General features: G+C 50.6%; 1 protein-coding gene across 1 annotated transcript in view; it reads right to left on the bottom strand.

Moving 5' to 3' along the window:
* GALNT14 (polypeptide N-acetylgalactosaminyltransferase 14) overlaps positions 1 to 22129 on the bottom strand; it is a 92340-nt gene extending 70211 nt beyond the window's left edge. Inside the window, exon 1 of the mRNA XM_074168237.1 lies at positions 22001 to 22129. Coding sequence (XP_074024338.1) covers positions 22001 to 22129 — 129 coding nt within the window. The remainder of the gene's footprint in view (positions 1 to 22000) is intronic.
* Between the last annotated feature and the right edge of the window lie 249 nt (positions 22130 to 22378).

Raw genomic sequence — 22378 nt, 5'->3', positions numbered from 1 at the left:
GTCACCTGGAAGAGGCTGTTCCACAGTCCTGCCCCCTGCCTCGCCACTTAAATATCTACAAAAAGACAAGCAGCAAAAGCCTCATTATTCTAAAATATGAGTCCATGCTGCTAAAAAGCACAGGGGCTGTTGGGAGCAAGGTACATCAGGACAAGATGCTCTTCCACACTGAGATGGGAAACAAAACCACAAGGGTTTTGGAGGGGGCTCTGCCATATCCAGCACCATGGCTGAGCTCTGGCAGGCTCCTGGTGGCTTATCCCTCATCTTCTGCCCAGCATCAGTGATGCTGAACGGGAAAGGGCATCAGCCAGCGCTACCGGAGCAGGGCTCTGCTGCCAGCAGCAGCCTAAGCCCACCGGCCCCTTACTTTCCGAGACAAAAAGTGGTGAACGCAGGGAATAAAATTAAAATTCTTCATTGTGTTTTGGCTTAACATTTCGCCTGTATCAGAAGCAGCAGGGAAGACACATGGGAAATGTAAAGCGAGGAACCGCTTCGTCTCAATAGCAGGAGAAGCCAGAAGAAACACTAGGGCATCCAGGGCGAGCTCGGTGAGGCTCATTTTAAAATGTTCCCTCCGCCGACGTGGATAAATATTTGAGCAAAAAATATTACAGAAAAATCCAGTTGACTCACAAAGAGCAAATGCGTTAAATATAGAAAATAAATTAAATAATTAAAGGGCAAAAGAAATGGGATTTTAGCTCTGCTTTGAGCGTAATTTTCATTACAGCCTTACACGGTGAGCTACCAAGACACTTTTAACCCTCCAAGTGGGTGAAGAAGATGGCAAAGAGAGCTTTTGCCGTGATCCCGGGCTGTATTTCCCCTAATCTGGAAGCACAGAGCAGTGGGGCTGGCACAGGGAGCTCCCCTCGGCCGCTGTCCCCTGTCCCTGGAACACAGCACCGCTTCACCCAGGGCTCCCCATCCCTTCTCCACACCCTGACGGGGCAGCTAAAGTGCAGAGACAGTGACTGCTTTGCCCACAGTGGCCCAGAAACCCTCCGTGGGATGCAAATCCACCTGGAATGTGCTATAAACCGTTAGCCCAACTACTGGACTCTCCCACAGCTGTGGGGGAAAAAAGCCACTTTTTTTCAAGCTTAAAAAAAAATAATTAAAAAACCCCAACAATCCAGCTCCAAATAGACTCAAAGATCTTGGGAGAGGCTGAAACTTAGGCTTCAGATGACACTGCCAGATCCTGTCATTGCCAGGAGCCAAGCCCTGCAATTGAAAGGTGCCCTGGCACTAACCCACCCAAAACGCAGCTCCCGGCCTCGGCTGCACTCACAAATTACACACGGCAAAAAGGGCAAGCTCGAAGCATCTGCACCGCTTTTGAGAGCTCAACGCTGATCTGGAAAAGAATTTTACCAGTCCCCAGGCAGAGCAGGGCAGCTCCTCGCTCAGACGGGCAGGAAAGCCCGAGGCTGCCCAGGAATGAGAGCATCCACATTCTCCTCCCCTCCCAGAAATGATTCCCCAATATTAAAGCAGGGACAAAACTCGTGGCAAGGCTGTGCTGGCAGGTGCCCGCTGCAGCTGGGGGACCAGCAAGGCTGCTGGTCACACATTGCCACCAACCTCTTCCACCAACCTCCCCTCAAATAAAAGATCCTTTCCTCTTTCTGGAGTGACATCCTCAGAGTCTCCACTGCCGCGATGCAGGGGCAAGCTGGGCAGCCCACAGAGGCAAAACAGGAGAAATGACTTTAAGACACATTTTTCTGGGTCTGTGATCAGGAGGCTGAAAACCAGCAGCATCACCTCCCTAAATAACACATCTGAGGCTACACTGCTGATCTTGCCAACAACCCCTTCCCTCTCAGCTGCAGAAAACCTATATATAGAAAAACATACATAAATATATATATGACTTTCGCATTATTTTGCCATTTCTAAACGGTCTGGTAAAGCATCAGATTCGCTTTTCCCAAGAAGGAGACCGACATGCCCACGGCTAAGCAGTGCCCCCTATTCGTTGTGCCACATTCCCATCAGTCTTCAGCCCCGGGCGCCTTCTCTTCTTCTTCCAGTGCTGCTGGAAGTCACGGAGAGGAGGATTAAATTGCCACGGCAAACTAACTGAAACATATCCAAAATATTCCTAATCTTCATCAGGCCTAATCTTCTTTCTATTTATCCCGGTATCAGCTTTACAAGGATGGAAGACAGAAGTATATGCCTCGGGCTGCTGGGCTACAAAAGGAGCAGCCCAAGCAGCAGGGACGGATACAAGCAGCTAATAACAGGGTTACAGTTAATGGTTTGCAAACGTTTTATGAATGAGCTTGCATCTTGCTCGATCATGAGCGATGCCTGTTGCTCACAAGGGGTTCCACATCACTATCACAGCCACCAGCGCTACCCACCTCCCTTTCAACACATCCGTAACATGCTGTGCTTGCAGCAGGACCACAGGGAAGGGAAGGTGATGTCAGCTGGCATCACTCAGTCCCCTCCGGGGGGACTGTGAAGCATCACTATGACACTCTACACACCAACAATGCACAGCAAGTGCTCCCTAAAGCATCCCCTCGGCTCCTGGGGTAGCCACATTCAATCTGAAGCACCAAAGTTTCCCACTCTTCCACAGGCTATAGAGCAACCCTTAGAAAACCTAGTGATACTGAAAGTGTTGGTGTCTACTACAGGCCACCCACTCAAGGGGAACCTACTGACAAAGCCTTCTTACTCCAGCTACAGGAGAAGAGAAGGCTCCAAGGACACCTTATCGCAGCCTTTCAGTACATCAAGGGGGCTTAGAAGAAAGATGGGGACAAACTTTCCAGCAGGGCCTATTGTGCCTGGACAAGAGGTAATGGCTTTAAACTAAAAGAGGGTACATTTAGACTAGATTTAAGGAAAAACAAATTTTTTAAAAGGAGGGTGGTGAGATACTGGAGCAGGTTGTCCAGAGAAGTGGTAGATGCCCCATCCCTGGAAACATTGAAGGCCAGGCTGGATGGAGCTCTGAGCAATCTGATCTAGTTGAGGATGTCCTTGCTCATTGCAGGGGGGTTGGACTGGATGACCTTGAAAGGCCCCTTCCAACACAAACTCTTCTATGATTCTACTAATGCGTTAGCCTGCTTCTTTTCCTGCCTCGCTCCAATGTGTGCAGCTCAGTTTTGGTTTTAATCGCAAAGTTCCCCACATCCTGCAAATCAAGTGTAGCTGAAACTGAAATTGAAAAGTAAAACGACCTATCAACATAAATCAAAGCACTGGACTGCCAAATCCGAGTGACATGCACAAAGCAGGGAACTTAAACGGGGGGGGGGGGAAGGGAAATTACATTAATAGTATGTTTTCATTCGTAATAATCTGAGAGACGGGTAATGACACTGGAAGGTGAGCTACCCTTGGCCCAAGGAGATGTGGCTGTTTATGAAACCATCTGGCTGTCAGCGGCTTGAACACCGGGCGAAGGGAAGGTGTAAATGGCCACTGCAACACGTCGCTGTGCCAGCTGCGGTCAGGTAGAGACGGGCTGGCAGCAGCTCTTTGGGCTGGGAGAGGATGCTCTGCCCTCCACCTGGCAAAAAGAAAAAACCCCAGAAATCGTCTGTATTATGGGGAGGAGTAGCAGTCTATGGTTTATAGGGTTGGTTTGTTGTTTTTTTTTAAATTGTATGTAACTTGTTTCTTTACGAAGAGATTTATAAATCATTTCTTTCTCAAAAGTGGGCACCAAGTAACAGCTACAGGAGAGCATTTCTTTGCTTTTAAGAAAGCGTTGCACAAAAGTTATCAGATCTATTTAATAGGCTGTTGAAACAGTGTAATACCAGCCTCTTATGTTATCCTGGTTCCTAATGATTTCATTAAGCAAAGAGCCGGAAGGAGATCGACTTGGCATTCCTGGCCTCTGCAATTATATTCTGCTCAGACACAAGCAGGAGCTACATCCAAACAGCAACAGGTAGGATAATATTTAACACTCATCTCTTCCTCTTGACATTCTCTGGTTTGAAATAGAGTCCTAGTGCCATTTACCGGCAGTGAAACTAATAGGATTCTGTAAAAATCAATCCATAAACGCACAGACGCTAAAATGAATGGTTTCCTTTCTCTTCAGCTTAAGGGAGGGCTCTTTTACGGATATCTATATGCCGGCATAAAAATACCAGGAACAACTTTTCCAAGTCTTCATTAAATTCACGGGGATTTTTGCAGAGAAGTCTGCTTTAAAAGAAACTGCTATTTCACACCACAGCTCGTTATTACCCACAAACCTGGAAGAGGGGCCGGTTGTGTGCGTCACGACTGCACCGTCTTCCCGATGCGACACCGGAGCCGAGCCCCACACCCAAGACAGGAGCTACCGAACTGAAATGACATGCCACCATCCACCAGTATCCCCGTCCCTTCTCGAGCAGCCCCCACACCCACAAAAGGACACTGCTGATGGCAAAACGCTGCCCAGACCCCAGGAAAGCAGCAGGGCCGGCGTCTGCCCTGCTGGTGGGGGGCTGCTGTCGGTGGAGGGCTTCCAGATGGAAGAAATAAATTCATTAACCGAAACTGAGTGCTTTTGGGCAGGCCAAAGTGAATGTTTCTTAATAAAATATTTAATAAAAGTGAATGAAAAAAAGAAGAAAAAAAAAGAAATATTTCTTCTTTGCCCTACTCACTGTGTTAATGGCAGGGGGGTGGGTTTGGAGGTTGACTATTTGTGGAGGAAGGAAAAAGACTGTGTCACCTGTTTCTCACTTCTGAAAACAAAAGTTTATCAGAGCAGCCTGAAAACTGATAGATTATTCAGATTTCTGCCTCCACAAGGGTATTTCTTCCAAGACCACTTTCCTGACAGAGCTGCAATAATTCCTGCCCTAGAAGCGAGCTGGGGATGCCGGCTAAACCCCTGCATTGCTCACTGAACCAGCTCTGCATCACCTTCTCCCTTCTCCAGAGTGGTGCAGGCTCTGGGGTCAGCCTGAAGTCCAATTTTGTGGTCCTCAACCCCCCTGCTGCAGGCAGGGATGCTGCCCCATGGCTTCCCCTGGCATCATTCCACCTGGATCTAATTTCATTGGTACCACTCGGATGCAAGGCGGATGCAAGGACTCTGCTGGCTCCAAGGGCTGAAAATAGACGGGTGGATAAGAGCCAGTCCAGAAAATCATACCTCTGATCCACAGGGGACATCAGCTGCCCGGCTTTCCTCACCACAGGAGGAGACAGTGACCCCACAGCCCAGCTCTGCCACCACTGGCCAGTAACACCGACACCCCTCGGTTAGTCCACTGGGACTGCCTCTGGGAAAAGCCAAAAGGCAGAAAGCCACTAGCACATCATCGGATCTTCTACCAGGAATAATTTTCCATTGGGCCTACAACTCTCTCGAACATAAATTGGAATAAAGGGAAAACCGTACATCCAAGCCCTTTGTACCTCTGCAGCAATCCATCTTGTCTCCAGCAGCTTAACATCTCCGGAAAGATGTAGCTCTGCTGTAGGAAAAATAGCTCCTAAAGTGCTCCCGGTTGTGACAGATCCCAAAGAACATGGCAGAAGTTCACCACAGCCTGCTGGCCGACAGCCAGGCTTGCAGAATTGAATTTCACCTCACCCTCTTTCACCTCCTCCTTCAGCTACAGAGGCTTTTCTTCATTTCTCCTTCCTTATGATTTGTTTCCAAGGGAGAAGGACTACAGTGGCATTGCTTTTTCCTCCATATCCAACCCCAGTACCAACCAGACACCTCACCCAGTACCTTGCCTCCACCACCATCCATGAAGACACAAACATCCTCATACTGGTTGGCTACATGCAACTCCTTTACAAGTGATGTTTTTCCCTAATTTTTAGCCAGCGAGAGACCATCCCGAGTTAAAAGACCTTTTTTTTTTTTTTTTTGGCCACCTCTTTTCCTCCATTTATAAAAGCTGTGGCTGAGGTTGGCCATGTAGGCATCAAATCCTCCTGCTGCCAGCCATCAGATGCTCGACCCTGCAGATGCCGGGCAGCAGCAAAGTCCACTGGTGAAATCCCTCTCTCTCCCCCTGCAGGTAACTTTCCTTGTCCCGCTTTCATTTATTCCAACCCAGCATCCATTGCAGTGAGATGACCAAAACTCAGCAGCACACTCAAGGCTGGGGCAAGCTCCTGAATTACTGACACAACTTCATCAACATTACCAACTCTTCGCTTTCGCCTCTGATTTCTGCTTTTTCCCCCCCATCAAGAATGACAATTCTCCCATGATTTTAGCTAAATTTAGCTGAGTTTTAGTTAATTTGGCTAAGATTTCACTAAACTTAGCTAAGTAGCTTATTTTACAAAGCAGCCTCCCATTAAATCTTCCCGTGCCTCAAAGTCCCCGTCTATAAAAAGAGAATCATTATCACCAGTTTGTCTCCAGACGACAGAGGCTTTAAATCACTGCCATCCGACATCTGGTTTGTGGCCCACGGGGAACTGCCAGGCTCCGTTCAGCTCCGAGTGGATAATTAGCCACCAGTGGGGCTACCACCAACTCGGCTCCGAACACCCTTCTCCCTGGCCCCAAAACATGGGCCAGGGCTGAGGGACACGGTCTGGGAAGCTCAGGGACCCAGAAACCGCCGCCGTTGCTTGCAGAAATCTGTAGGAGACTTAAGCCTTGGGGGCTGTCAGCCTTTCACCAGCAGGAAAGTGCTTTAAAATTTAAAAAAAAAAAAAAAAAAAAAAAAGAAACCCAGCTAAGGCAGGCAGCAAATGGAGAGGTTGCAACCTTAAGAGCTGCAGAGACATTCAAACAATAGTATCTCAGCTCAAACCTTCCTCACAGCCGTAGACGGCGAGACTATAAATTGGTCTATGATTTAGCTCCATTTGGTGCCCTCTATTCAGCCCCGCGCCTCAGCACACACTGCGGATACTGGCTTTCATCCTTATCTCCGCCATCCATTAGCTGCTGTCAGCAAGCCGGGGGGGGGGGGGGGGGGGGGGGAAGGCAGGGTGCCAGAGCAGCTCTGCACACACAGGAACCCCTTTCCCTTCCCCAGCAGGTCCCGTTGCAGCACCTCAAATCATTGCCAGGACCATGCTGCTGAGCCAAGGGGCCTTGGTCGAGGTAGATATTTCATTTCCGAACCCATATGTTGTAGAATACACCTTTCCCCCCCATTTTTTCCCCCTTTTTTATTTTTTTTTAATTCTCTTTTCTTTTTTTTTTTCTCAGTTCACATTACAGCCACCGTTTATCTCTGCAGCACCAGCAACGGACCCAGCCACGGGAGCCTGGCAGGACAAGAGGGAGGGAGACAGGGCAGAAAACCATCCCACGAACCAAGAGCACCAACAGCACAATTTCCCTCATTCTTTATTGCAGCGAGGGCCCGGCGATGCTGGGACAGATGGAAGACGGGAGGTTTGAGGCTGAGTGCTCAAGGAGCGGAGGAGATTTGGGCAAGACGATTTTTTTTCCCCTCCTTAACCAGGCAGCAGAGAAACCTGCTCCATCAGGATCGACTTGGAGCGTTTCTGCTAAGCACCTAATTCGTTCTCCCTCCTCCTAATGAGCGGCGTGACAAGCTCAAAAATCAATGGAGGCTCGGCGAAGCCTGAGCAAAGCCTCCTGCCGGTGCCCAGCCAGGCGTCCCCGCCGCGCTGCTCTCTCTAACCAAAACCGACGGGGGAGTGATTAACCGACAGGTTCATTAATGGCCACCTCGTCAGGACTCTTCTCACCAAGACTCTGTAAAGGAGTCATTTATGGGGGTGCCAGCCTTTTCCCTGTCCATATCGGCGCAGAAAAGAAGGGCTGAGGCCACTGCGGCACCTCCGGGAACCTGCCTTTGGAAAAACCCCAACGTTTCCCCATGGACAAGGATGTTTGACTCAGCACCCCTCTTCCAGACACCCACGGGCCTTTCAATGCCCCCAGTCCCATGACCTAAATCCAAGTCTGTATTGCCAGATGGATACTGCACATTTTGGGGCAGAACGGGAAGCACCAGGACACCTCTGAGATGAGCCACACACTGATGACACCTGTGGTTGAGCAGGGAAGCAGGCAGGGAAGAGAGGACACGGCCTCAGGGGACTGGGAGGGATGGAGAGTGAAGCAGGGTACCGAGAAACTGCTTTTAGCTCTTTTCCCTAAAATACCCGGCAGGCTGAAGCCCCCCCTGTGGCGGCTGAGGCCGCATGTGAGGGAAGAGGCTTTGATGGGGACACGTCTGCATCCCAGTGCCAGCCAAGGAAACCCGGGAGCTGGGACAACGGTACGGGCATGGCAGGAAACAGACGCTCCGCAAACTGAACACCAACTCATCCATAGAGGAAAAAAAAAAAATAAAACCAACAGGGAGAAGCTTCCCCCCCAGCACCCAGAAGAGATCAGGATGGACTGGGGACCTTCCACCATAAGCAGCTGGTGGCTTCGGCTCCAAAAGCCTCCCCACACCCCTGCCGTAGCATCCTGTGCCACTCCCTCATTTGCTGCACTACCAAGTATATATCAGTATATATACACATGAATATATACACATATGTATGTTTTACTCAGAACACTGCTTTTCCCGTCGGTGTTTGAGAAGAGCACGAGGAGAAGCGGTGTGTACAGCAAAGCTATCTCCCGCCCGTGTTGCCCTGACCCCCGGCTCCTTTCCCTCGCAGCGCCCGTGCCCTCTTCTCTTAACCTCTCTGCAAGAGGCTCGTTTCCCGTCTCATTTCACGGCTCTGAGCCCTTCCCTCTGTGTTTTGTTTGCTTAAACAACGCTGCCACTTAAGAGTTGGAGGGGAGGAAAAAAAAAAAAAAAAAAAAAAAAGGAGGTCGGCTAACAGGAGAGATTTAATTCTGCCTTTGAATCTCCTGGCTGGAGGGACTTCACACACTGTTCAATGCGGCATCGGTGATTTAATCGTCGGTGCGATGCAATTGCAAACAGCAGCAGAGCCCGCAGGAGTAACGCTCTCTCTAACAGCATGAATATTAAGGGCATTTAACAGCCCTTGTAATCACGCTGTGGCTTCGTGCAAGAGCACAGCCAGGCGGCACGAGGGAAGGCACTAAACCACGCTGCCGGGCTGCCAAACTCCACCGCGCTCCTTCGCCGGCATCCAAAATCAGCCCCACTTACAGAAAAAGCGAGCACTGGCTTCCCAGCACCTTCTCTCAAAAGCAAATCCCATGCGGCAAAAGCCCTTAAGCACGTGCTGGGATGAACTGGGTGGCTTTAAAGCCTCCTTCAGCAAAAGCTGGCCCCGGGTGGGACTTCAGTCCCCATCACACATAGCAAACGTTAAGACCTTCGGCAAATTAATCTCCCATACCTCTGCCTGATGCACTGGGAAAGGATTACCGGGGGAGGAGAAGAAACCCTGAGCACAGCATGAGTTTTCCTGCACCTCAGAAGTAGAGATGTATCATACTTTTCAGGTCAAGCGTTAGTCCATTCTCAAAGGAAAAAGCTCCCCAGCTTCTACGCTTTAAAAGTTTTTACTCTTTTATTGGATTAATATCATTCTGAAAAGTTCCTCATGATTTTGATGCCAAAACGGCCAGTTATCTATCGCAACCTCCTGTAACAAAATGCCTGCCAACTACAGCCACTCCTGCCCTACAGACTTGAAACAAAGTAAGGGGGAAAAAAGTGGAAATTCATCTGCTTTATCTTCCAGATAAAGTAACAGCTGCTAGCTCTGCCTGAAGATGGGGAGAACATTGTGGGACCCATGCCTGCATCCAGAAAGAGAGATGCTGGGTTGCCCAAGGCCATACACGCAGCTGGTGCTAATGCCCAAACTGGTGTTAATACCAGGAGATCTGCACCAAAAATTAGTTGAACCAGGTGGCTACTCACATCTAGAAACTCAGAATTGTTTGGCTGTGAGATGGTCCCATCCCTGGAGGTGTCCAAGGCCAGGCTGGATGGGGCTTTGAACAACCGGCTGTAGTGGAAAGTGTCCCTGCCTATGGCAGGGGGTTGGAACTAAAGGATCATTAAGGTCCCTTCTAATCCAAACCATTCTATGATTCTATGGTGCAGGCAGTTTTCAGCTGGACTAACACCTGCATTGCGGGGTGCTCCCACCTCCCCAGTTATTTCAGTGCAGCCTCTGCACCGGAGGGAAGGGAAATGACTACCCGGTCTTTCATGCACACCTTTAATTATTCAGCTTATATTGATATAAAATTAATTGAAGCAGAATAAGCTTTTATCCCAAATACGGGTGCCCACACGCTGGCATCACTGAGACTAAAAGGTGCAAATTACACTTTATTTAACAAGCTCGTTTCCAGCAAACCCCTGTGCTGGACCCACACATGCTGCTCCACCTTCAGAAAATGCCTTTATACCAGCTTCTGCCCCAGTTCTACAACTGCCGTCTCAGTACAACGCTCTGGTTAAATAGCACAAGTCCAAGGTTTTGGTTAAACAGCAGAAATACCGTGTTTCTTGAGCGTGCAGGTGCATCCAGGAGGTCTCTGTTGAGGAGATATATCCATGTCTACGCAGAGTATCAGGCACGACCCTGTCACCCGCAGCAGCAGGGACCACCAACATACCGCTCTTCTCACCATCCAATTCTCTTTTTTTTTTTTTTTGCCACTTGCAAGTCTAATTTCAAATTTCAGCTATTTCATTCAAAAAAAAGTCCTGGCTGGTTTTCTACTGCAGGGGGATTGAGGGCTGGGCAGGGAGAACCAGATTCTCTTTCAAATCACAAAACCAGGGGAGAAAAAAAAGTTGTTTTGGTCCCATCACAAAATCCTGGTGACCTCTCTTTTTAGACCTCCTTCCTTCTCCAAGCTCTGGGGCTCAGACTTCAAATCAGGCACATGACAGCCTCTCTAATGGGCTCACATATTTCACTTTCCCCCCCCCAAGATTGCCACCAAACCAGGCAAAGTGAGAAGCCTTTGCAAAGCTTAATTGTGCGCAAATACCTGACACGTCCTCAGACCGCAGCAGCTGAAGTCTCAGTAGATTTCAGGCTGTTTGTAGGTTTGATCTGCTCATCGTTTCTACCACTGACCAAATCCTTCATGTACCACCTCTGCTAAGGGGGATGCGCATCCTTATCTATCCAGGAGCTGTGAAAATACAATCATTACTGCTCATGAAGCCCTGGGCTGCCAGAGCACTGAGCACAACAGAAAAGTCTGCGTGAAAGTGCATAACATTGTCCTCCATCTATGGGCTTGGGGTCAGCAGGGAGCAGGAAGGAATAAAACAAAATAGTTACTGGAAAAGGCAGCCGAGGCCATTGGGCACGCTGTGCGGGACTCGTGTAAATCACTGCACCGGGCAAGATTCAAGCCACACCCTCTTATTAGAGGCTAAATTAAAGTGGTGATGGTCACAGCAGCACACTCCACTCTAAAACCTCAGTCCTGGTCTTCAAACACCCAGAACAGTGTTTTCGTGGGTACTTAACTATATGGTAAAAAATGTCAAAACTTCAGAGAAAAAGGCAAATTGCTTTTCCTTCTCACTTCCCAGAAGTTCAACCCTACAGCAGAATCGCTGCTAGCACCTTCCCAAGACGTGTGCCATCCCTGCGTTGCAGCAAACTGTCCACCCATCCATGCATCCATCCATCCATCCCTCCCTCCCTCACTCCATGCCATGGCAGCAGGGCAGAGAGAGCTGCTGCTGGCCAGCCCCAGGCCACGTTTGTCACCTCCTCCACCCCAAAATCAGCTCCTCCCGCGCCACGGCCAGCAGACAGGACCACCGGGGCACTGCTGGGCTGAGTACCCATCCCCAAGGGCTGCACTGTGGTTGGTTCTTCTGTTTTACTCAAGAGATCTCTCTGCCCCTCTACTCTGCTCTGGTGAGACCCCACCTGGAGTACTGCATCGAGCTCTGGAGCCCTCAGCACAGGAAGGACATGGACCTGTTGGAACAGGTCCAGAGGGGGGCTACAAAGATGCTCAGAGGGCTGGGGCACCTCTCCTATGAAGACAGGCTGAGAGAATTGGGGTTGTTCAGCCTGGAGAACAGAAGGCTTCGGGGAGACCTTAAAACGGCCTTCTAGTACCTAAAGGGGGCTACAGGAGAGATGGGGAGAGACTCTTGATCAGGGAGTGGAGCAATAGGATGAGGGGTAACGGTTTTAAACTGAAAGAGGGGAGATTGAGATGAGATCTTGGGAAGAAATTATTTCCTGTGAGGGTGGTGAGACACTGGAACAGGTTGCCCAGAGAAGCTGTGGCTGCCCCATCCCGGGAGGTGTTCAGGGCCAGGCTGGATGGGGCTTTGAGCAACCTGGTCTAGTGGGAGGTGTCCCTGCCCATGGCAGGGGGGTGGAACTTGATGATCCTTAAGGTCCCGTCCAACACAAGACATTCTGTGATTCTATGCCTAAACCAGAGATCTTCCTGCAGGATGGGAGGCCGCTTCACGAAGCGTTTCTCATTACCATGAGAAGCAGGCCATATGCAGCCGACACACTGTACACAGTTTAACTCCGAGCTCTGTATGGATATTCATCCTTTTTGATCCCAGTCGCGGGAGCAGATGGCTGGTTAATGCATGCTTGAGTCTCTCTCTCTCTCTCCAAATTACACTGTATTTTCACGCCGGGAAAATGCAATGGGCATTATAAACGCCACAGCTCTTCCCTGCTCCCTCCCCGTCCAGCTCCGCTCTTGCCGAAGGGCAGGATGGTGCAACACGACAGCTTCCCTCCTGGCTCGGCTCCCAGACGCCAGCTCCAGCAGCCCCCCTGAGTCTTCCCACTGCTCTACCCACTGGGAAAACCACCCACCTTCCCCAACCCAACCCCAAGTTTCACATTTCGGCTGGGCAAGCTCAAAGTGCAAAGGAGCCGCATCCCAAACATCCCCCTGATGCAGATCCCAAAGGGTATTAGAGGATATTCTTCCATCCTGAAGGACTCCAAATCAAGCCATTGGGTAGAACAGATTACCCCAACTCAAAGAAAAAAAAAACCAAACCTCTTCTTAAAGATAAAAAATATAAAAATAAATAAACAACATTTAATAAAAAGAACTGACCCAAGCCACTGAAAATGAGCCTGCTTGCACCGGTAACGCCTCCCTCCCATCTTTCCTCCGTCTCACCTAATGCCAAGCAACTAAAAATTCAATGCACAAGAAAGAAAAGATGTGCACAAACTCCCCCGCCCAGGGGGGGCTGCAACCAAGGCCCGTGCCACTGAACATACTCGTGTCTTATTTGCGAGCCATGTGCCTCCATAATGTGTTATGAGGTGTGTTTGTAACCAGCGGATGCCAACAGTGGTCCTTGAGGAGGAAATGGTCTGTGTCTAAATGCAGGCAAAGCTATTTAGAAAGCCAGGACAAAGCAGCCTTGCTCTCCTTGCTTGGGCCAAAGTACATCCTTTGGACTTACTCCTTCAGTGGCTTCAAAAAAAAAAAAACCCGGAATAATCCGTCTCAATTTCCTTGGCTCTGCAAATAATGTTTAGAGAATAGAAGGTGATTTCAGAGCTCGTTTGTTTTTGCACTGCACGAACCCTTTTCTCTTCGTATCCCTTTCCAATCAGGTTTATCGTTGGCGTTTCCACTAGAAAATCAAAGAGGAGAAGGCTAAAACCCTCAGTCGCACTTGAGACAGAGCGGGGAAATAAATAAATAAATACACACATAAATAAATAAATAATCCACCTTTCCCTTGTCTTTCAGACTGATGTGAAAATGAACCTGTTTGGCTGCTGAATCAATTCTCTTCTGGTGCTGCCCTTCCCGCGGTCCTTCCCGAGACGAGATGCAATCATTAGCTTACTTGCTCCTCCAAATAATATCATAAAGCTGGAGCTCAAGCTGCTTTGTGGTAAATCATCACTAATTTCTGCCCACGTGTGGGCAAGACAGAGTTTGGCGGGGGACTACATGGCCCCAGCCCCACAGTTGCCACCACCGATGCCTCTGCATCCCTTTTAGCTGTGGACAGTCCCCAACCCAGCGTGTTCCCCCCCACACATGGGGAAGTGAAACCGGCACATTGTCCCTTCCCAAAACGCTTCTCTGTGATGTGCAAAGGACCACGGCGCCTCTCTCGCTCCCTCAGGCTGCAGTAAGGGTTAATTAAGGCTCATAGGAGCTTCCTGACAGCAAACTATTAGTACTACTAATGCCCGTCGTCCGTAAACAAAGCAGTGAACTCCTGCTGAACTTGTCACCACCCATCATTTTCCCAAGGCAAGGTGTTAATGATGAGAAATCATGATCATCATCATCCTCCCAGCACCCCTGTGCCATGAGCAGTCAGAGCCCCAGCTCCCCTGCGGACACCCAACACCACAGCGGATCCCTTCCCAGGGGGAAAGTCTATAGGGCCACCTTATAGACTGATCCAGCTTGACCTCGGGCTCCCCACCCCACCAGAGCAGCAGCCACATGGGAAAACCTATACCTAGGAGCCCACCTTCCCCAACTCCTATGGAAATACACAGGAAGAGTGGAGCAGCACTGATTTAGATGAGCAGAGGAGGGGGTCCAAGATCTCCTCCTCTCCTACTCTTCCCGTAACGCTGACTCCTGCTGAGATTTTGGAACCAAAAAGGGGAAAGAGGGTGGGAAATCAATTTAATTGCAGCTTAGTAAGCAACTGTGCTAAGTGTCGCTGGCAAATCTGAACATTTCGCTGTGAGAGAAAGGGGGGGAAATGGCTGTTTCATTGCACAGGAAAGTGGATTGAGAGCAAATGCACACACACTCCCCCCCCCATCATCTGCTCCTCACCCCTTCCTTCTTTAAACAGGAGGAAACCAGCAAGAAACACAAAGCTAACGCCAGCAATCTCCTGCTCGCACTACTCCAATTAATAGTCAATCCGCTGCACCCTTTGTCGTTAGGCTACACATAATTACCCCTTCATGCAAACGTCTTTCTTAAACAGATCCTACTTTTGCTTTCTCTGCAGATACATTCCCCGTAATTGGTTTTATCGCACCAAATGCCGGGCTGCCCTCGCAGAAGGGAATGGTTAGAACCGTGTCTCTCTCTCCCAGCTGCAGTAGGCTGCTTTTGCATTTCCACAGCTTCTCCCAAGCTTGCTTTTCCCACCAGCAAAGAGACTAGAGCATGGGGAAAACACACCCAGAAGTACCAAACCAGCATCCCGTGGGCTGTGGAACAGCCTGGTCTTGAACACTTCCAGGGATGGGATGTTCTCTTATCATGGAAAGGAAGAATTTCATGAGGAGGAAATTTTTGAGTAAATAATCCACCTCTGTACCTATCTGAGGTGGCAAAAGGATAAATAGGCAAGTGGAAAGTCAAGACCAGGCTGGATGGGGCTTTGAGCAACCTGGGTCTAGTGGGAGGTGTCCCTGCCAAGGGCAGGGGGTTGTAATTCTATGACCTTTAAGGTCCCTTCCAACCCAAACCATTCTGTGATTCTATGAAAAAAAACATCTTCCCTGGTAGTCAGCATCTTTCTCAAGCATGAAGACGCTTCACAACATAGGTGCTGTGTCTATGACACCTTGGCATCCAGACACAGAGCTGATTTCAGAGACACACCCCCCTGCTCAAAAGCAGGACTTTCTTTTGTCAAGCCCATCCCTAAGGGTCACCCAAGGGCTCAGGGCCATGAGCCAGAGCTGAGCTCTCCTGAAAAACCCACCTGCAGGGACAAGGGCTCATGCCTTTCCCTGTCACCTACTGAGGGGACACCACCAGGCCACACCAGCTAGCAAGGGACGCTGCATTCCAGAGACATCCCACTGGGAGGAGGCTCCTCAGGGACCTTGCCAGGAGAAGCAGATTACAAGAGAGGCTGTGACACTCCTGAGCCCAGCTCACCCCAGGAGCATCACCACCTCTGACACCCCTCCAGAGCACAGCAGCAGGACTTTTCCAGCTCTTTCTTCCAGAGCAGAATAAAAAGTATTTTTTCCTCTTCTGGTGCTCAACACCTCTTGACAACAAGATGCGTAACAGCTGCATAAAAATTTATTTAGCATCTTACAAGCAAAGAAGCATAATCCTTGCATCCTCTCCATCCTTCCCTGGTGTTTTTTTAAAAGCACTGAGCCAGGAAAGGCGCCTGGACACCCCAACGCTCACCGTTCTGCAAAGCCAACAGGTCTTGTTCAATCAATATTTATGCCCCTCATCAGTCACAGCTGCAACAGGGAGCTCTACCAGAATGTAATGGGGGTAAAATTCATGTGTTGCAATTACCAGTGAAAAATTAACAGGGTTTTTATCGAGTGCCTATTGTTTCACAGGTATCTCAGACAGCGCCTTGATGCGGCAGTCAGTAGATTAATTAAACAAGATGTAAAAGGCAGACTGGTTTGTCCGTGGCTGGTTTAGTAGCCAAGGTGATCAAGTGCTGACTTTGGGAGGACTTCTTGCCTCGCTCCAGCTCCCTGAGGACACAGGTATTTGCACCAGGAGGTGGCTGTGCTGAGAAAACCTCTTCCCCAGGCCTACCAAAAGGAAGGCGAACGCCAGAGAAACAGCACTTATTAATCATAGAATGGTTAGAGTTGGAAGGGACCTTAAAGATCATCCAGTTCCAATTCCCCTGCCATAGGCAGGGACACCTCCCACTAGACCAGGTTGCTCAAAGCCCCATCCAGCCTGGTCTTGAACACCTCCAGGGATGGGGCAGCCACAGCTTCTCTGGGCAACCTGTTCCAGTGTCTCACCACCCTCACAGGAAAGAATTTCTTCCCAAGATCTCATCTCAATCTCCCCTCTTTCAGTTTAAAACCGTTACCCCTCATCCCATCGCTCCACTCCCTGATCAGGAGTCCCTCCCCATCTCACCTGTAGCCCCTTTTAGGTACTAGAAGGCCATTTTAAGGTCTCCCTGAAGCCTTCTCTTCTCCAGGCTGAATAATCCCAACTCTCTCAGACCAGACCTGTCCCGCCTGGTCCCACAGAGGAGGATGGCTTGGGCATAGGTTTGTACTGTATATTTCCCCACTCATCGCAAAATATGCCGGCAGGAGACAGCAACTGGATTCTACCCTATCTCCTACACCATCAAAGCTTTGGATGTGCTAGAAAGCCTGGGTTTGCTCCTAGAGATTCCACTGGTAAAGTGTAACACAAGTTTCCTCTTCTCTCCCATCCTGGACCTACCCCTGCCCCAAGCCGTGCCCCCTGCCAACATGAGCTTCCCTGGTATTAAACGCTCTGCCTTTTTTGTTCCCGACAGCTTTGCCCACTTCAATCCCTTAATTGTCAAGATCTGGATTTTTGCAGGATACACAGTTATTTTAATCTGTTAAGTGGCTCTGCTGCTGCAAAACTGACAGGAATTTAATATCTGGAGACTGTCAGCTGAGCTCCAGGTGCCGAGGCTCTCTAGAAGGCGACGATGCAGAAGGAAGCGCAGGCTGGTGCGAGGCACAGAAGTGCAGAGCTGGCAGGCGTCCCTTCGCATCGGGGTCCCATCCTGCCGGGTGCCGAGCACCCCGGAGCCCTTCCAGCAGGCAGCGAGGGGGCCGAGCCTCCCATCACCTCACAGCAGCCATCCCCCAGCTGCATTTGAACGCACCCAGAAAGGAGCTGTTTCATGGCAAACACTAGTGCAAGTATATTAGGTCACTTTTTTTAATAAAAGGAACTTTTCCTCTGAATATTTTCTCCAGCCCATGATGGACTCGCTTTCCCTCCAGAGGCTGTCGGCTATGCTTCAGCCATTCATCAGAGGGTGCAAGCTGGCACCCAGGAAGGAAAGAAGAGAAATAAAAACCCCAAAACCCGACAAAAAACAACCACCTTCCTGCCCCTCCTGGAGGCACTGCTGGCCCCGAGCACCGGAGCCCAGACCCTTTGCGAGCCCTTCACTGCCAGCTCCCCACTTTGGTCTGATATGGATTCACCAGGTGGAGAAGATGAGATGACGGTGGTGTTGTCCCCTACCCCTCTCTTGCTCCATCTTTAGCATCCTCAGCAGCCTGGCACAGGGCACCGGCAGGAGCTGGGGGAGCCAGCACGCTCACGGAGCATCCCTGCAGAGCCAGCCACACGTACTCCTCACAAATCAATTTGGGAATTTGCTTGTAATTAATCCCGCGTATCAGTTCCTTTCATTATTTCTTAATGTAATTAAGTTATTAATTTATATGCGTGTACTCTCCCTTCCCAAAGAAAAGCAAAGGGGAGGCAGGGGAGATGCTGGGCCGTAGTCCGGGGCCACGAGCCCAAATTACCGGAGCATGTGCCAAGCCCCGACGCCACCTCCCTGTGTGACTCCAGGTGGGTCACCAGCAGCCTGATTTTCCAAGAGGGTTGAGCGACTCCCAATTCCTCTGGAATCACCAAGAGCCATAAGGATACAAAGTTCAATTAACCTCTCCGGGTCCCGGTTTATCCAGCTGGAAAACTGCCGGGGCAGGGAGACAGGCTGGAACTAATTAATGCTTGCAAAGGGTTTTGAAATCCTCCACCAAAAGGCAGGGAGAGGGCAGGATGTATCAAGGAGTCCCAGTCGATCCGTAACCCCGTGTCCCTAACACCCTCATCCATCAGACTCGGCTTTACTGCCAGCTGAGCCCACGGTTACTAACCAGGCAGCTGGCCAGGCCCCAGGGACAAGGAACCCCGGCAGAGACAAGCATGTCGCTCCAGCTCCTCTTCTCAACCAACTTATAAATTATAAATTTATAAAGGACTTTATAAAGGGCAGGGTGAGGGCAAGTTTCGCTCACTGCACTAATAGGGCTTGATCTGCCCTTTGGAAGACTAAAAAAAACCCAAATCCCAAGTGACAGCAGCAATAACAGCACCGGAGGGAGCGGGGAAGTTGTCCCAGGAACAGCTTTAAGGTCCTAAATGGAGCAAACAATGTTCTTCTAGAGGCTACCAGCCCTGCAAGGTTACTACACCCCACAGCCCAGAGGGAGTCTCACACCCTAAAATCCAGCCTCAGCCTGCTCGGGCAGCCCTGGCACGTACCGCCCCCGGCTGCAAGCAGCAGGGAGGAGGAGGAGGAGAGAAAGGAGGTGACGGGGATTGAGGGGAGCAAGGGCCGGCGAGAAGGGGAGCCCTCCCAGGCTGCCTGGTACTGGGCAGCGGTGAGAGAGAGCACCACGGAGGTGGGATTAGAGGAGAAAGCAGACACACACACACAAAAAAAAAAAAAAAAAAAGAAAAAAAAAAAGAAAAAAAAAAAAAAAAGAAAAAGAGGCGGCGAAGCCAAGTTAATTACAACACACGGCTGCGTCTACCTTTTTGGGCACAAGCAGCTCAGGAAAGCCCAGCTACCGCTGTCAGACCTGCCCCAACACCCACCTCCACCAGGGCCGAGGGGGGCCAGGCCGACAGCATGTTTGGGGGCAGGCAGGACTGGAAGACCACAGCAGACCCCTCACACCAAGAACCTGCTCCTTGCAGACCTTGCCAACCCCAACACAGGGATCTCTAGGTATAGGAAAAGCCATCACAAGCCTTCCTCCGGGAAGCTGAGGGCTGGAGCTGGCACAGGATTTGGGGAAAAGGGGGAGGGGAGGGAATGCAGATCAAAAATAAAAGCAATGAACGAGGAGAACCCTCCATGCGGACGGGAGCAGCAGCTCTGCCGCTGGCCCTTGGCAAGCCACCAAGGTGCCACAGCCAGCCACCACGGCCTTCCTTCCAGCATGGGACACGTGCCGAGAGCTCTGCCGGGAGACAGGCGCAGGCAGGAGGAGGCATTACCAGCTGGAGCCTAACTAGAAGGGTCTAAAGGTTAAATCCACACGAGGCATGATATATGGTGTGCATATGGCTGCAGAAATAAAGCTCAACTGAGAGAGAAGGCGGAGGGGGGGCGATTGGGGGGAGGATAAAAAAAAAAAAAAAAACAAACCACACAGGTCAAGAAACGCTGCCAGGAAACTTGATGTGGATTTGCTCCATTTTCCATAGCTGTGACACGAAGTTTGCAGTGCTGTTACCAACCTACTACCTCCAGTTTCTCAAGCAATTTGGGAGGACAACTCTTAACTGCCCAGTCCCGTGCGCCAGGGGAAACAGAAGACCCTCCTCTTTGGAGCCCGGCATCCCTTGCCTCTGGTACCCAAGTCGGTTCTGCAGCCCTTCAGAGGGGTTAGCTGAAGTGACAAAGTGACACCACGTCCCCCCCGCTCACAACCAGCTTACAATTCATACTGCTCAAAAGCGGTTTCCAAAGCAAAAAAATATAATGCATTAAAAAAAAAAATAATAATAATAATAAAAAAAAAAGAATCTGCACTCTATGGATCTCAAGGGGATGCAACTTTTTTGACGGAAAATTCAGAGGAAAAGAAGGAGAGGCAACTTTAGCAGTGAAATTGCTGGAGTTATGGCAACTTGGAGGTTGCAGCTTCGAAACTCAGGGCCCAATCCTGTGTGATGGGAGAAGTTCGCTCCAGCAGCTGCGGAAGCCCAGCCCGGCCCCTAAGAGCATCAGCAACCCTCTCCTTGGGGCGGGGGGAGCCTTGAACGGGAGCGGAGACTCAAAACAGGCCACAAAATGAAACAGCATCTCGGCTGCAGCTGGTGCTAAGCGAGAGGCAAGGTTCATTTCAAGGAGAGAATACAAGAGCTCACATCAAACAGGGCAGGTCTCCTTTTGCAATTTTTAAGAAGGCAGTTCCGATAGAAACCTACTGACACCAAAGCATAGTTACAGTTAAGAAAGCGCCTGTCTTCTAACTCCATTTTCAGTGACTGATTACCTTTCCCTGCTTAAATAAATAAATGTATATAAAATTATTTATTTGGGGGCCTGAAATTGCACAGATTCATTCCCCTCTGCTAGGAATGAAAGATTTCTGAAAGCCTGAAAAAAACCTCCTCAATCATTTTTATTTAAAAAACATGGAAAACCAATAATTCCTCTGCTCCGGATGAAAAAAAAAAAAAATCAAAGTAAGCTTTATGAGTTCTGACTTTTTTTTTTTTTTTCCAATCAGGTCGTTAATTCAGTTGTAGAGGTGACGCATACACAAGACTCTCCAAAGACCTGGCCAACACATAGAGTCACTGTAAGTCATGGGCCAAACGCTCGGTTGGGTGTCACCGGTGCAAAATCGGAGCTGAGGGCTTGCACCCTTCCTCTGCTGCGATAACCTTTAATCTCAGCTGATTTTCAGGACCTGGGCTTTAACCCCGACTAATTTATTGAAGATTTACAGCCGTATCACTAAGATCAGCAGCCAATCCGTGTCCTTTGGGAAGTTAACCCCCGGCTAAGCTCAGGCTGCTCAGCCGTTAGAGAGGAGAGGACACAGGACCTTGTTCAAATGAAGCTGTTTGCAGCTCCCTGCTTTTTTGCAGCCTTTGGGCAGTGAAACTCCGCTGTTTCACTCCCTGTGTTGAGCAGGATGCTCTTCGCATCTCTCCCGTGCTGTCATTCTGGTGTGCTCTGGGGTCTCAAACATGACACAGAAAGCCAGGATTGCAAAGGCACCCCTCTTCCACCCAGGCTGAGACTTACAGGGCAACACTTCACCCCCTCCCCGTTGTCTTCAAACAAAACCAGTAATTAAAAACCCCAGTGATTTAACGTGCTTGATGTACCCACCAACCGATATGCCCCAACCAGGGACCACCTGAACGCTCTCTGCCTCTCGTCTGGGCCAGGATCGAGCCTTTCTTGTTCAGGAGAGGGCTAAGAAACCCTGCATGACCCAGTGGGGCAAGGAGTCCCCCCTGCCCCACGTGTGATACCACAAAACACGCGCTTCGTTTTCCTGGAGTGCGCCCTGCTCCCCAGGGGACCCCAGGCCCCGAAGTGAGGGATGCTCGAACTTGGCGGCGGGACAGAGGGCTGGTCCCGCCGTCGCCCCCGCCACCCCCCAGCGGCACCCGCGGCTCGGGGACCCCCGACGGCTGCAGCCCCCGGTGAGCCGGGGCGGGGGGGAACGACTAGGCTCGTCGCTCCCCTTGGCCGTGCGGAGGAGGGGACACCGCGACCGGGCGGGGGTTAATTCACCGAGGGAGGGGGGGAAGAGGGGTAAGGAAAGGGCACACAGGCGGTTCAAAACTTTAAGGGGAGCGCGATGGGATGGTGTGGGAGAGGGGTCCCGAAAACCACCGGGAACTTCTGCCCCGGCCCCGCCGCCCCTTCCTTACCTCCGACGGGCGTCCCTCGGTTCCCGCCGCCTCCAACTTCCTCCTGGCCCCGAAGAAGAAGAGGAGAAGGGCGGCGAGCCACAGCACCCCCAGCAGCGACAGCGCCAGCCGCCGCGTCGGCCGCCTCATCCTCTGGAGGGGTGAAGAAAAGTCCGTGGGGAGGGATGAAGGGTCAGGGAAGGGGGTAGGGGAGGGCGGTGGGCGCCTCCGGGGGCAGCGGGAGCCGGGTTAGGCGGGGAGGAGGGTCTCGCCCGCCCGCCGCGGAGCCGGCGATGCGAGTCCCGGGCTGTGCATGCTCTGCAGGGGAGGGGAGGAGGAAGAGGAGGAGGAGGAGGAGGAGGTGCCGGGAGGAGGGGGGGGCTGGAGCCGGTGCCGCTC

This window comes from Numenius arquata, chromosome 2 (assembly GCF_964106895.1).
Source record: "Numenius arquata chromosome 2, bNumArq3.hap1.1, whole genome shotgun sequence".
NCBI lineage: Eukaryota > Metazoa > Chordata > Aves > Charadriiformes > Scolopacidae > Numenius > Numenius arquata.
This window is presented reverse-complemented; position numbering and strand designations above follow the sequence as displayed.